Consider the following 15,121-nt stretch of genomic DNA (forward strand, 5'->3'; position numbering starts at 1 on the left):
CTCTCTCTCTCTCTCTCTCTCTCTCTCTCTCTTCACTGATGAGTTCATGGCCACTGAGAGATAACAAAGTTTTTAATTCTTCTTCTCTTTCTTCTCCTAGGATGGTTACTTCATGGACAGTCCAGGAGGATGGCGAATGAATAACGACGAAGTCCCCTGGAGTGACTGGGATGACCACGTCTATCTGCCTGGTGCCACAAATCTTGTGGGTTACAGTGTAAGATGAGTAAGGATTAAAAAGTTGCTTGAAAGACCACATGTAGTGGAGCCCTAGTGACGTCTCCACTTAGGACTAGTTTTGTAAATCTCAAGAGAAATTCTTTAATCAATCATAAACCACTTTATTAATAGCATCACATTGGTTGTCAGTGAAGACTTGTTTTACTTGTAATCTTGGGGATCTGTGGTACCTGGTCCTCCAGGTCTCCAACAAATGTAGGACTCACTGTGTCATGGTGGGTGTATTTCATCTAGCAGTCATTGTCATATGCATGAGTAGCCCTAGCCACTTGCCTGACACTATTCCAGGAACACAAGAGGTGCCTACATGGCCTTCACAGGGCAATGGCTATACTAGGGAGGGTTTTCTATTCCGTTTTCTGTGACTGCTTGTCATTCTTTTGGTCTAACCCTTTATTTGATGATAGTAATGATGCTTACTCTTTTCAAGACCGCCAATACAGGATTTCACCTCATTCAGGTGTTCCTCAGCATGATATTGCTAGAGAACCTTTCTCTTTCCTGTGCAAAGACTGCTAGTAAGTGCCAGGGGCTGTGACAGTGGCATCTGAACTGTTAACATCCCTACCATCCCATCTAGTCAATGTGCTACCTATAAATCTTGGAAGAACAATTTCTATGCATGTCTTGTTGGGGTCGGGTTTTCCAAGACACATTTGTATTATGATATAGGTACTATCGCTCAACTGTCAAATATCACACCAATAAATATACTACAGATTTAAAATCAACTGTTATCCATAAATACGCCCTTAAGATTCAATGAAATAGTGCCTGTACTGTACTTTTTTCAACATGTTTTGCTGGAGTGAACCGGCAATTAATAGATGACAAAAGTTAATCGCTTCGGTACCGGCAACAGGTCGTTATAATTGAGAATAGTAGTCTTTGCGCCCGAGGTGATCTGGTCCACTTGCTCCCTCCTTGCGGTATCGTCCTCAGGATGGTTATTCAAAAGGATCAATTATGGCTGGCATTGGACCTTCTGTAGGTGGACCCTTTTGTTGCTGTATTGACTTTGTTTCCTGTTTATGTATGCTCAGGAGCTTAACCAGTATACAGTTTTCATCTGAGGGTCAGATGGATCAAGCCCTTTGATAATAGCCTCCCGGCATGATCGTATTCCTCTGTCCAAAAAAGCTTTTCTTAGTAAAGTGACTCGTGCTAGGTGAAGTTTCTTGTAGATGCATATTAGGTGAATAACATCTTCTTTTAGACGTCCACATAGGCGACACGTTTTTACTTCAATTTATTTCCACTTTGGGGGATCTGCCAGTAATGGATATTTTCCAAAACGCAAAGCCGATAGCTGTTTTTTTAGATGGGCCCGGAAATGTTAAATCTAAGTAAGCTGCTAGTTTGAGAACCCAACAGTTGTTGATAAATGTCCAGGCGTGAGATCTCTGGCTCAGAATACTTTTGTCAAGCAAGAGCGAGTGAAGTTTTGCGACCTTAAAAAGTGTAGATTTAAATGTTACATAAGGCAAATTTTTGTTCCAGAGTTCTAAAGTGCAGGTAGATTTAAGTGCATTGTGCAAATAGCGCATATGTGATATGTTAGGTCCTTTCTCTAGCTCTAACCACAAAGTCTCATTTAGGGTCCATCGAATTTTGCTTTATACGATACCACACTTTAATTGTTGAGTATAACCTGCCAACTGTCTCATTCATTAAACCAAATTCCAATTGCAATTGAGCGGGGGCGCTATTTGAGGGAGCTGAAAAACCCTGTTGAAGATGCTGGTTGTTATGTTATTAAGTAAAGTTGCATCTTTTCCTTGGAAAACAACGCTGGCATAGGTTAAAGTTGGCAGTGTTTTCGCCGTTATAACTGTGATCAGTGATTTGAGTGAGGGTCCCCCCAATTTTACTGCCAGTGTCTTATAGGCAAAGGTTTATACACTTGGCCGTTGAGCCATGTAGTTTTTCTGTTCTCGCTGGTTTAATTTATTATCAAGATAGAATCCCAGGTATTTGTAACTTAACACGCTCTCCAAGGCTTTGCCTTCAAGACAGATTTTATACGGACCGGCAGGCCAGTTGCTAATAAGCATTGTTTTTGTTTTTGCTATATTAATTTCTAGCTTGTTTACTGTTAGGAATTCTACAAGACCCATTATTAGCCTCGTGAGCCCAGTCTTGGTCAAACTGAGTAGGACTATATCGTCGGCGTAGGCAAGGTGCGTAAGGGATAAAAATCCCAGACGCGGGGAGTGAGAGTTGATTGTGCTCAGTTTATCCGATAGATCAGCTAAAAACAAGTTAAATAAATGGGGAGCCATCAAGCACACCTGCTTCAGAGGTTAGGAATAGGTTGAGGAGTAGTAAATTGTGAGTCAGCAGGGTAGATGAGATTAGTGGGCAAAAACTCCCAATACCCTTGTCAGAAAATAAAATCATAAAAGTTACTCCAAAGAGTTCTTGAATCATGATTTGTATTCTAACCCAAAGAGGGTTGACCAGTACTTTGCAGGAGTAAAGCATATGTTCCAAATAACCCACCACCTCATCGCCTTTCCAGCAGAGTCCGGACTCAGTCAGACCCACTTGGTGAAGCATGCTGGGGTTCAATTTTCTTATGAATAGACCAGAATGTTGACTGTGCTAAAGCAGGGGTGATTTTGTCCAGAAAGGGTGCTTCAAGTCTTTTGCGATGATGCATCTGTAAAATAACTAGTATGTGTAGGATGAATACATGAGCTCTATTTCTTTTTCGACTTTTTTTCTAGATAATTTGAAGGAGGTTAAATAAGTTTGTAAATGTGTGATGCCGAATGGCCAACCTTCCTAAATTTATTAGCAGATCAGGGAGGTCAGGGGAGGGCAGTTGAGGTAATTTTCTAAGCCTACCTTTCAGTTTGAGAAAACTGTAACACTTAGGGGCATATGTATCAAATTCTCTATTTGCTATTCTCAAATAGCGATTTTTTGAGAATCGCTATTAGGGAATCGCAAACGAGATGTAAGTAAAAATTCGCAAATTGTTAGCGATTCCTTGGCATTCCTGAATTGCGATTAGCAAATTGCGAATCGCAATTAAGGAATACCTTCCCATTCATTCCTTTGGGCCAGGAGGCCCATAGGAATGAATGGGAAGACATTCTCAATTAGCGATTCGTAATTAGAGAATCGCAAATTGAGAATAATTTCAAAGGGTGCAAGGATGTCATAAGGACACCCTGATGCACCCCTGAAATGAGCATGGGTGCGCATGTGACGCACATACAGGACCCTGAGAATCGGCCCATTTGCGAACGGGAAAAGGGCTTGATACATATGCCCCTTAGTGTCAGAAAGAGAAAATATTGTACACAGAGAGGAGAAGGGTAGAGCATTATTACGTTTTCCTAGATCACCAATAAGGTTGAGGACCCTTACAGCCCAGTGTCCCCAGTAGATTGTTTTGGGAAATACCTTCATTTTATTGTTATGCCTGAGAGCGGCCTGTGCAGAGCTGCACATCTATTTATCTAGTTTTTTTTATCTAACTGTTTCAGCGTGTGGACAGTATCTAGAGTTATGGTCCATGAATGTTCTAATATCAGTTGCAAGATTTGATGTATGGTGAGGGTAGTGCTAGGGGGCAAAGAATGTAGTAGTCACAATTCTATCTGTAACCAAAGCGGGGCTTGGCTCTCCTGTGATATAAACCACCATGTACCTTGGACAGCCAAAAATGCAAGTTGGTATCTCGGGAAGTCAGGAAGATTGAGGCCTCCCTTAGTTTTGTTAATTTTGAATGTGTTCATGGCACTCCTAGCCCTTTTGTCCTTCCACAACTAAATGTATTTGCCTGCTGAGTTGAACAAGAATTTGCAATGCAATTGGTCTCGCCTTTGGGAGCTTATATGCACTGGCGTAACGAAGCTTGATATAGTTCCAAGCTCTATTTTTAATATAACAGCAGGGTCTTCGGTGGTCATATCACTAAAAATACAAGATTTGAAAAAAATATTATTGTCTACGGTACGTGTGGAAGACAATTTCTATGGACTGGAATCAAGAGAATGCTAAAGTGATTCTGGTATTTTACTGACCTCTGCTAGTCGTTTTCTATCAAAAAAGTTAAAATGAGGCAGTTGCCAGAAAAACAAAAAAAAAACGAAAGACCCTCAGCAGAAAGAAATTCTGGTATTTTACTGACCTCTGATGGTCGTTTTATGTTAAGCCAGTTAAATAGAGGCAGTTGAACAGAAAAAAAAGACCAAAGCGGAAGCAGACAAGTCCTAGGGCTGATCTCCAGAGCCCACAAAGTACTTACATATATAAGTATATACTAAAGTATATACACTAAAGTATATACTAAAGTAGAAGTAGTTTCAAATGCTCAACCTAAAAAGGAGTGAGAGAGTGAGATTGGCGGCATACTTCATAGGAAATTAACCAAATTCCAGATTCAAAACAGTAATACTTTACTACCAATTTAGAAGTGGTGGTAACCCATTTGCAAAGGGGAAGGTGTCCCAAGGTACCTCCTTCTCCCTTGAGAATTTAAATAATTATATTTTTTAAGAGCAGGCAGTGATCCCAAAAAAAAAGATGGCTTTATTAAAAAGCATTCACAGACATGGTGGTCTGCTGACCTCAGCAGACCACCATCCCTATGATGGCTGTTGTGAGAAGTTGGCCTGGTATATGCTGTCCACTAATTAAAGTGGGCACCTTGCAACCCTTATGATGTATGAGGTCAAATATAACCTTTAGAAAGCTATCCTAGTGGTAGCTGTGGAGAGCAGCCTTCATGCTTAATCTTGAAGGATCACCTTTAGCATTAACTAAATGAAAGGAGAACCACACAGTAGTTATAAAATATGTATTTATTTAATAACACTCTCTAGTATCCTCTACACGAGGATACAACACAAAGTACACAATACTTTAGCAAAGAAACAGTTGTAAGTAGCACAATACACAGTGGGCTCCAGGGGGAGACCAAACCATATACTAAAATAGTGGTATAAGAACCATGACTGGAGTCGAGACAGTGTCTAGAACACGTAGAGTCGCTGGGACGCCAAGGAACCACCCACGGTGAGTAGAAAGGGACCCCCAAGGAGGACGAGTGCAGTGTGCTAACACGACCGCCTGCTCCGTACAATTCTAGGGGAAGTCGCGATTACACTTTAAAGTTTAAGGACCCTTCTCGGTGGACCTCAAGGAAACCCTTTGGAACTTAGGAGGTTGGAGAGCCACCGCACCCGTGGCTAGCGAAGTACTTGAGTTACCTATCCAAGAAGAGCCGGAAACCGCTGTTGTTTTCAATGGAGGGCCTCAAAGAATAGCTGCTGCTGGGAAGGAAGAAAGTATCTGTAGGAATCCAAGGGTGGATTCGTGATTGAAGGAACCTGTAAGCAGAGGGGACAGAGTCTGGGTCACTTCAGGATGATCAGGGGCTCGGTAGAGGAATGCCCACCGATGTCGGGTGCTTCAGGTGCGAAGAAGGGATGCTTGACTCTGCAGCCACGAGGTCCAGGAAACATCGAGGTCAACCAAGAGCCGGATGCGAGCTGTCCCACGAAGGATGTCGATTGCTGAGGGGTCAGTGTCCAGCTGGAGCACCAACAAGCCTTGCAACAGCAAACCCTGCAGGAAGGTCAAGCAGGTTACGGTGTAGACCAGCAAGGTCCAGAGGGCTCACCAAGCAATGGGGAGTCAGGGCTTGTCTGGAGCAGCCAGGAAAGCTCAATAGAAATCAAGATGACCCTCAAGAGGGCCCACAGGTCGAATGACCAGGGGTCGCGAGGGGACCTTGAGCAAGATCACAAAGTACCAGCCCACAGAGCACTCGGTGTGAGGAGGCTGGAGTTCTTTGGTGGAAATACTGCTCAGGGTCAGGACTACACGAAGTCCAATGGACAAGCTCAGGAATTGCCAACAAGCATATGCGCTTGCAAAAGTACACGGTACACAGGGGTTCAAGTTATGCGGTCCCCACGAAGGATACTGGCCTCAAACTCGGTGAAAGGGCAGCTCAGCCTCAATGAACTTTGGAACCCACCTCCTGTGTAGCTGGAGCCTTTGGAGTCAGCAGGAGCTCAGGATCAGCAGATGGGTCAGTTGCATTACGGTGCATGCGAATGCAGGGGAGGGACTCTTTCACTCCAAGTGAGACTCTTCAGTTGTCCTTAGTGCTCCACAGGACCTGCATGAAGCCTGTGTGGTGCAAGTGTACAGACGATGCTTTGGTCGGAGAGGGAGACGAAGTCGGATCTAGCACCAGCTGACACAGGCTGCAATGGCAAACCTGTAGTTCCTTTTTGCATGGCCTCTCATGGGTGGCATAATATATGCTTCAGACCACGGGAGGTCTCTGGTGTACCTATGCCCTGGGTACATGTGTATCATATTCTAGGGACTTATAAGGGTACCCCTGTATCCAATCTGGAGTGTACCAAAGTACATGGCATAACATTTTAAGGAGAACGAATAGAGACTGGGGTCCTGATTAGCAGGATCCCAGTCGGACTAGTCAAAACAGTGTAACACCAGGCAAAAAGTGGGGGTAACCATAAGAAGCAGATCCTACTTTCCTACAGCTGTCATTCCTAATGGGCCGCAAACTGCAACCTACCTCATTAATATTAATGAGGTAGGTCGATTTGCTACTCACAAGGAATCCCTATATGAACCTCAGTGAGTTTTAGTCATTAAAAATTCTAATTTTCAGATTGTGATTCAGAGAGAATCGCAATTAGGAAATTGGTATTTCTAATATTTATACATCTGGCCCTCTATCTTTCTCGAAGGTGAGGCCCAGAGAGATTTGGATATCCAAAATTCCAAGAATTCAGCATATGAGTTAGCATCACATTCTGTATTGTCAGGTAGTCCAAAAAGCCTAATTTTACCTCTGTGATTTTGTTTTTCAAGTTCGGTCAATTATCAGAATGATTTTTTGAGCTTCCATGCTTGACCATTTCTTTGTAGACATATTTGCATCCTCCAGCATGCTGATTCTAGATTCAGCTTCTGTAAGTCAACCAGTTCTTTAAAGTTGTTTCAGAGGGGCCGCTCACTTTTCTGTCGCTATACGCGCCGCCCACTGGGCTGGCCCAAGCATTATCTCATGCCGCGTCCCTGCTGGCCGCTCTCCCGCCGGGTGCTGTTGTTCTGGGTGGGGACTTCAACGCTGTCTCTGCCCCGCTGCTCATCTCTTCGGGCCCAGTCTCGACGCCCCGCGCCGCACGGGCTAAACAGCTGGTGGGGTGGGCGGAGGCCCAGGGCTTGTGCGACGCGTGGCGTGTCTGGCATCCGCGTGCGCGGCAATACACCCACACTTCGGCCGCCCACCATACTCATGCGCGGATTGACGCAATCTTTGTCCCATCCACCGAATGTGCGGGCATCCAAGACGTTCGCATTCTCCCCAGAGGGATCTCCGATCATTCCCCTGTCCTCCTGGGTCTGGGGCCCCCGCCCCACGGGGCCCGTCAGATGTGGCGCTTCAACGCCTGGTTTCTCCGGGATAAAAGACTCTGCAATGAAGTAGGGTCCGCGCTGGCGCAGTACTTTGGTGACAACGATGGGTCAGTCTCCTCGGCGGGCACCCTCTGGGAGGCGGGTAAGGCCACCATCAGGGGGGCCGCCAAGGCGTTGGTGGTGCGGCACCGCCAGGCGCAGCTTCAGCAACTCACTGCCTGCGAGGCCCGGGCGTTAAGTCTGGAACAATCTCTATCCGCGGATGGGGGTCCGGCCGAGGATCGTCAGCTGCGGCTTCTGCGGGACGAGATTTGCCAGCGGTCACTGGATGCGGCGAAGCTTCTTTGGCAGTCCTCGGTGGCGAGGGTCTACGGGTGGGGTGACAAGAATGGGGCTCTGCTGCACTGGTTGGTCACCTACCCCGGGGCGTCGCGCATTATCCCGGCGATCACCGACTCGAACGGCCAGCTTCAGTCCACCTCCGTGGCCATGGCCAATGCCTTCGCTCAATACTATGCTCGGCTGTACCGGGCCCGGGCGTCGGACTTATCCCTAGCTTCGCTGCTTGCAGCTCACAATTTAAAACTTCCTTGTCTTCGGTCCAGTGACTGGGAGAGTCTGGAGGCGCCCATCTCTCTGGAGGAGATCGGGGAGGCGATCGGGCGCACGTCAGCGGGGAAAACCCCGGGACCGGACGGATTTCCGCAAGAGTTTTACGCCGCCTATAAGGACCTTCTGACCCCTCGGCTGAGCGCCCTTTATGCTGAGGCGGTTGAACGCGGCTCCTTCCGCCCTGAGGCCGATGTGGCCACGATCGTGGTTCTGCCCAAGTCCGCGCCGCCCTCTTGTGACAGATCAGCTTACCGGCCGATCTCCCTCATCAATACAGATATCAAACTCTACGCGGCGGTCCTGGCGCAGAGGCTTCGGCCCTTTCTGTCCACCCTGGACCATCCGGACCAATGTGGCTTCATGCCGGATCGCGGTACCCGCCACTGCCTCCGTCGACTTCACGTGGCCCTGGCCCATCGTCACCGCATATCCCCATATCTCACGCTCCTACTCGCCGACTTCGAGAAGGCGTTTGATTCGGTTGGGTGGCCCTATCTATTTGAGGTCCTGACTCATATGGGTTTCGGCCCCAAATTTGTCGGAATGGTGCGGGTCCTTTACGCGCGTCCTCGTGCTAGTTAACGGGGCGTTGTCGAAGCCGTTTCGGATCGGCCGGGGGACGCGGCAGGGGTGCCCACTGTCGCCTCTCCTCTTTGCCCTTGCCATGGAACCCCTTGGTGCCCTCGTCCGCGCGGACCCTCTTCTTCGGGGCTGGGAGTGGCCGGGCCTTGCGCCCGACAAGATAGCCCTTTATGCAGACGACGTGTTGTTGTACCTTAGCGACCCGGCGCGATCTGGTCCCCGTGCCCTCCATCTCTTGGGCCTTTTTGGCCGTGCGTCGGGCCTCTATTTAAACCCGCATAAATCGGTCCTTGTGCCTCTGCACCCCTCTCGGGAATGCTTTGACTGGCAGGACAGGATTCCCCTCCGCCGGCTGTCGTTTAAATACTTGGGTATCTGGGTCTCCCTGCTCCCGGAATTGAGCTGGGCCCTTAACGTGGCTCCCCTGGTCAAAAAGGCCAAGGCTGACCTGGCGCGCTGGCAACCGCTCCCACTCAACCCGCTGGGGAGGGTGGCACTCTACAAAATGATGATCCTCCCCCGGTTCCTCTACGTCTTACAAAATACCCCCGTGTCCTTTCCGAGGCCTTGGTTCCGCGAGATGGACGGGTTGGCGACTCGATTCCTCTGGGGCGGTGGGAGGCCACGGCTGGCTTTGTCGACGTGTCGTCTACCCACCTTTGATGGAGGGTTCGGTATGACCAACCTCTACCTCTACTATTTGGCCACTCGCCTTCTCGTCATTCACGATTGGTTCGGCGGGGGATGGTCCGACCCGGCCTATGGGGTGGAACTAGCCGATTTGGGTTTCCCCTGCATTTTGGATCGCCTATACGGAGCTCCCATCCCCGCTTCCTGCCCCGGAATCACTAGGGCGGTCTTCTTGGCCTGGCGAGCGGCGCTTCGCCATACCCGGTGGACAGGACGGCTGACGCGCGCCACTCCCCTTTGGCACGGGGCGCTGTTGCAGGATGTTACTGCCTTGGAGGGCTTTCGGTCATGGGACCTGCTCGGCATCTCCCAGCTGGGAGATGTCTGGCGGGGGGGGCGCATGTGCTCATACGCAGAGCTGCAGGAACGCTTCTCCCTTCACTCGTCACAATTTTATAAGTATCTCCAGCTGCGCCATGCCCTGCGCACCTATACTCCTTTAGATGTTCGATTGCCAGACCACAGTCCCCCGGAAGCGCAGGTCTTGCTGGGTAACTTGGGGAGGGGGGGTATTTCCCGTATACACCGCTCTCTTATTAACAATACCCCCGCGGTTCGGGACGGCCTGAGGGAGAGATGGGAGGGTTGGGTGGGACCCTTGGATGAGGTGGATTGGAGGGACGCCCTTATGGCCCCCCGGCTGGTGACGGCCTCCGCCAAGTTGCGGCTGATTCAAATATACTATCTCCACACTGCATACCTCACACCGGAGCGTCTACACCGTGCGGGCCTCTCTGCTGACGCATCTTGCCCCCGCTGTGGCTTTGACCCGGCCGACTTTATCCATATGGTGTGGTCCTGCCCGGACCTAGGAGATTACTGGAGGGGCATAGAGGCTGACCTCACGGAGGTGTTGGGCTGGGAGGTACCACACAACCCTAGACACGCCCTGCTGGGCATCACGGATGGTCTACATGGCACCCGCGCAGAGAAGCTGTTTCTCATGACAGCGTTTATGGTGGCAAAAAGAGACATTGCAGCGGCATGGAAACACCCACGACCGCCTACTTTGGCTAAGTGGAGCGCTGGCGTGGACTGGTGTGCGGCCCAGGAACGAACTCTCTATCAGGCGAGGGGCTGCCCCAAGAAATATCGTAGGGTATGGGGGAAATGGTTGGGCAATGTACTTTGATTGGGCGCTTTGGGGGGGTGGGGGTGGGGGACGGGGCTTCGGGTGGGGAGGAGGGGGAGGGGATCTCACTCTGTGTGATTGTACAGTGGTGGTTTGTCAGGTGCAATGTTTTCTCCTGCTGTGTTTTCAAAATCTCCAATAAAAATTGTTTATCAAAAAAAAAGTTGTTTCAGAGGGCCTGGATATCATGGTACATTGCATCTGTGCTACTTTTGGTTTCTTTTTTTTTCATAACACATTTTATTGTTTTTTTGCAAAGGAAGCAGAACAACAAAAAATACAAATACAAATGTATAAATACAATTACTCATTCGTGGCCCCAGTATCCCCAAACCGGAGCACAGGGCTCTACCCCCAACATGATCAGTGGTTTTCTGAAGCCCAGCATCTGTACAGATAGGATCAATACGAATGTAGTAGCACAGGGTGCCTCTTGCCAGCAGAAGGCATCCACATCACTGACAGCCCAAGGGAAGAGAAACCTCTGCAGCAGTATTTAACCAGGAAGCCCAGCGCTGTGTTTCCAGGGAGCCAAAATGTTGTCGTATTAGTGTGGTACACCCTGTGCCTTAAAGACCAGCTTCTCCATTGCGGGTCAGTAGTCCATGCTCCTCGTCCACTCTTGCATGGGGAGGGCCTGTTCAGCTCTCCAGTGCCTGGCTAGGTCTCTCTTAGCTACCAAATAAGCTATGGCAATGAGGGCACATGTAGCCCTTGTTTCCCCAAGCATGTCCATGATCCCCAACAGTTTGATTTTGGGGGCTAGTGCTAGGCTACGACCAACCACCCACCCAATCCTGTTATTCACCTCTAGTCAGTATTCCTTCTGCTTTTGGTTTCTTGAGCCAAATTGTGAAGTGTCAGTGGTTCTAGCATGGTAAGATCCATATTTGCTGCTGAATCAGATTTCAGTTTAATCTGTGAATTAGGAAGCGGTGGATCCGTTTTTTTGTGTTTCAGGCTGGATTTGGGTTCTGTAGATTCTCTGGTTTCTTTGCCGTCTTTGCTTCTAGATTTGGCTATTGTTTACTGTTCACTAGAGGCAAGCAAAACAGGGAGCTTTACAGCCCCTGAAATGTTTAGCAGGATATGTCACAGTTTATTCTTTGTAGATTGTAGGTTGCAGTCAGTAACACTTGGAAGAAGTCATTTGGTATGACCACATTTTCTACAAATGTGCAGAAATTGAGATTGATAAAGGCATGCATTCAAGCACCAGAAGGACATTTTCTGTGTATTCTATCTCAAGTCCCAAAACATAAAGTAGGCCAGTTACAATTGTTACATAAAGGAATGTCCCAAGCCTGTACATAAAGAGCCAATGATTGTAGATAAGAGCTATAAAAAGTGCCAGAAACTTCAAATAGGCAAGATATGTGCACTGTACCTCTGGTGTAAGGCACACAGCGATCAGACATGGTGCCTGCACAGTTCCATGGGAGGAGAATCCAGATGAGTGAGAGGTGTATATGTCTACACAGCTTAACGTTCCTCTGAAAGCACAGCACCATAAATATTATTCTCTCTTAGGCCTCAGGGTGGCCTTTCCTTTTAAATTATGCTGCTACCACTGGTACTGGCATACCAGTTAAGGCCCAGTGTCTATCTTACCGGTTTATGTGGTTTTGCCAGTGCTCATCTTGAATCAGATAGAATTCAGCATCGAGAAGCAACCTTCCGTTAAACACCACTGCTGGGCGTTGGACAAGTAGCATGAGTGAAGTTGGGCCACATACAACCCTTTATCTGGGAAAATCAGCTGTCTCCGTCCTTATTCGCCATGGGGAAACACCAATACAGGTGGATCGGGAGCAGAGCTGCGGGCTCAGACAGCCATCATGTCCCCCTCGCTAACCACGCCCCCCCCCAACTTAAGTCTTATCCATCAGAAACTAATATGGTTGTTACAGTGTATTAGCCCTGCCTAACAGTGGGAATAGGTAGACTAAGGGGACGATTTTAGAATTTGGCAGAGACTCTGTCACAAACATGATGGATGTCCTAGCCACCTTATTACAAGTGCCATAGGATATAATGTGCTTGTAATAAGGCAGGAGGAGTATCCACCATATTTCTTATGCAGAAATCTGCCCACCAACTAACTCTGGCTCTAAGTGTGTATAGTAAGTTCGACCTCTGTATTTATTTGAGTGGCCCTATCAGTACTATAACGTTGAGTGTCACTTTTTAGAGGTAAGGACCCCAAATCAATGTTGTTTGTCGCGAGGAACTGAAAGTAGTAATAATCCATTAGACTAATTAGTTGACTCGTTATGTGCCATAGCTTGAAAGGGATGCAGTCTGAGTGTGAGTGCCACTGAATGGCGTAAAACAATGTGGAGAGGTCGGCAGCTCATACCGTCAATGTCTCAGGATCAAAGGATGGGTTTCAGTGCAGGCAGTAACTCTTTAAAGAAGATATCATGGTGGCCATAGATATGTCAACAGGCCATACAATATATGACAGTGGGCCATACAAAGTATAGGCGATAGAAAATATGACATTGATCAATAGAGCTGGCAACTTCCCTGCAGGGAAGATGCAAAGGTGGCCATAGATGTGGCAGCCTCACTTCACTGAAGTTATACCAGGCTCCCACAGAAGATATGACAGTTATCATAGGAGATATGGTAATGGGCCTACATAAAAATTACATTATGCCAGAGAATTGGCAGCCTATCTGCAGACAAGGTATGACAGAGGGCCAATCAAGATATATGTCGGACTGTGCCCCGTCCCTCGCGGACCTCACCTGACAAGTACTCTGATCCGCCCGCTCTTTCTCCCTTCCAGCCCCCTGACGATCGCGATTACCTCGGACCAAACGAGGAAGAAGACGAGGATTGGCCCTTGTCTCCAGCCTCTTCCTTCAAGGGGGCGGAGTCTCGCCTCCCGGAGATGAACAAGAAGAAGCCACCCGATGACGAAAGCGGAACCACAAACCAGGAAGAAGACGAGTTCCAGCTGACGAGCACGCCAGAGACCGGGAGAGAAGCCGTTTGAGAAGCCGAGACCAGGAGGGAGGACCCAGCGCCCCGCCACGGCCACGGAGGGTCGTGGCTTGAACAGCTGCGTGCCAAAGTTCGTGGATCGGGAGCGGGGTGGGGACAAGAAAGACGACAGGCTAAAGAGGGACAGGGTCATAGACCTACCGGGAAGAACCGAGAGTTCCTGCGAACTAGTCCGCCTCTGTCCCCCGCCTCCTCTTTTCTGGTGATGGTGCTCTTCTTCAAACTTCGCGCTGAATATCCTCACTCATCGTATACATAAAATCCCACACGGGTGCCCCCCCTACTTACCTGTTGTGGTACCCTGAGCACTGACCAGTGCCTTTTTTTTGTGTTTTCTTTCTTTTCCGGTTCACCTCGACGTCCACAAACAACGAGAGGGAACCCAGCCCAACCCTGACAAAAGAAGGGAGAAGAATCCTTTCCAAGAGGGAAAACGGCATCGGAGTGACTTCCCACACAGTTCCTTTTGTTTTGCTTGTGTTTCGTGATCATCAGTAATAAATACGGGGACCCAGAACCCTTTCCAAAGATCTCCGTGGTCCGCCTGTCTCTATACCCTTACAAGTGGCTAGTCAGATAGGAGTCATACTCCATTGCACGACTAAATGGAGGCCTTAATCCAGCACTTAACCGAAGGGCAAAAGAAACTGGAGTGGGCCATGGAGAGGCAAATGAACATCGCCCAAGCTGATCGGGACCTGTTTAAAGACCTGATCAAGGGACAAATGGATGCCCTTCTGCGTGTGGGGGAGGAGGCAGCACAGGGAGGCGGAGCCACTAGAGGGAGCAAGATCATCCCCTCTGCACCCACGGTCTCCCTTCAGAAGTATGTCCCTGGGGAGGACCCCGATGCTTTCCTCTTAAATTTTGAGCGGGCCGCTAGGGCCTCTGGTTGGCCTGTTGCAAAATGGCCCTTCTTTTTAGCCCCATTGTTATCTGGCGAGGCACAGGCAGCCTACCAGGTTGCCAACGCAGGTGGGGTCACACCCTATGAAGAGGTGAAAGCTATAATCTTAGATCACCTCGGAATGGACTCAGAGACCTATCGAATGAGGTTCCGGAAAGAAAAGGGGGCTCCAGGGGATAACCCCAAAACATTATACTTCAAACTTAAAATGGCGGCGGATAAATGGTTGAAACCCACCGAACGCAGCAAGGAAAAAATCATGGAGTCCATTTACCTGGAGCAATTCGTAGAAAACCTTTTGAACGTATCGGTATGGACCTCGTAGGACCATTCACTAAGACCGCTAAGGGATACCAATATATTTTAGTCCTGGTGGACTATTGCACACGGTTCCCGGAAGCTTTCCCACTCCGCGCACCCACCACCGCGGCTATCGCCGATCGCCTGCTGGAGTTCTTCTCCTGTGTTGGATTTCCTCGTGAAATCTTAACAGACCCGGGAACCCCTTTCCTCTCCCGATTGATGAA

The 15,121-nt window shown here is 48.6% G+C and overlaps 1 protein-coding gene across 1 annotated transcript in view; it reads left to right on the forward strand.

Annotated features, from left to right (window-relative positions):
- The window catches only part of LOC146796179 (uncharacterized), a 144,548-nt gene that overhangs the window by 19,031 nt on the left and 110,396 nt on the right, over positions 1-15,121 (forward strand). The window contains exon 3 of the mRNA XM_085628596.1: positions 101-217. Coding sequence (XP_085484722.1) covers positions 101-217 — 117 coding nt within the window. The remainder of the gene's footprint in view (positions 1-100; positions 218-15,121) is intronic.

Source organism: Triturus cristatus, chromosome 10 (assembly GCF_964204655.1).
Source record: "Triturus cristatus chromosome 10, aTriCri1.1, whole genome shotgun sequence".
NCBI lineage: Eukaryota > Metazoa > Chordata > Amphibia > Caudata > Salamandridae > Triturus > Triturus cristatus.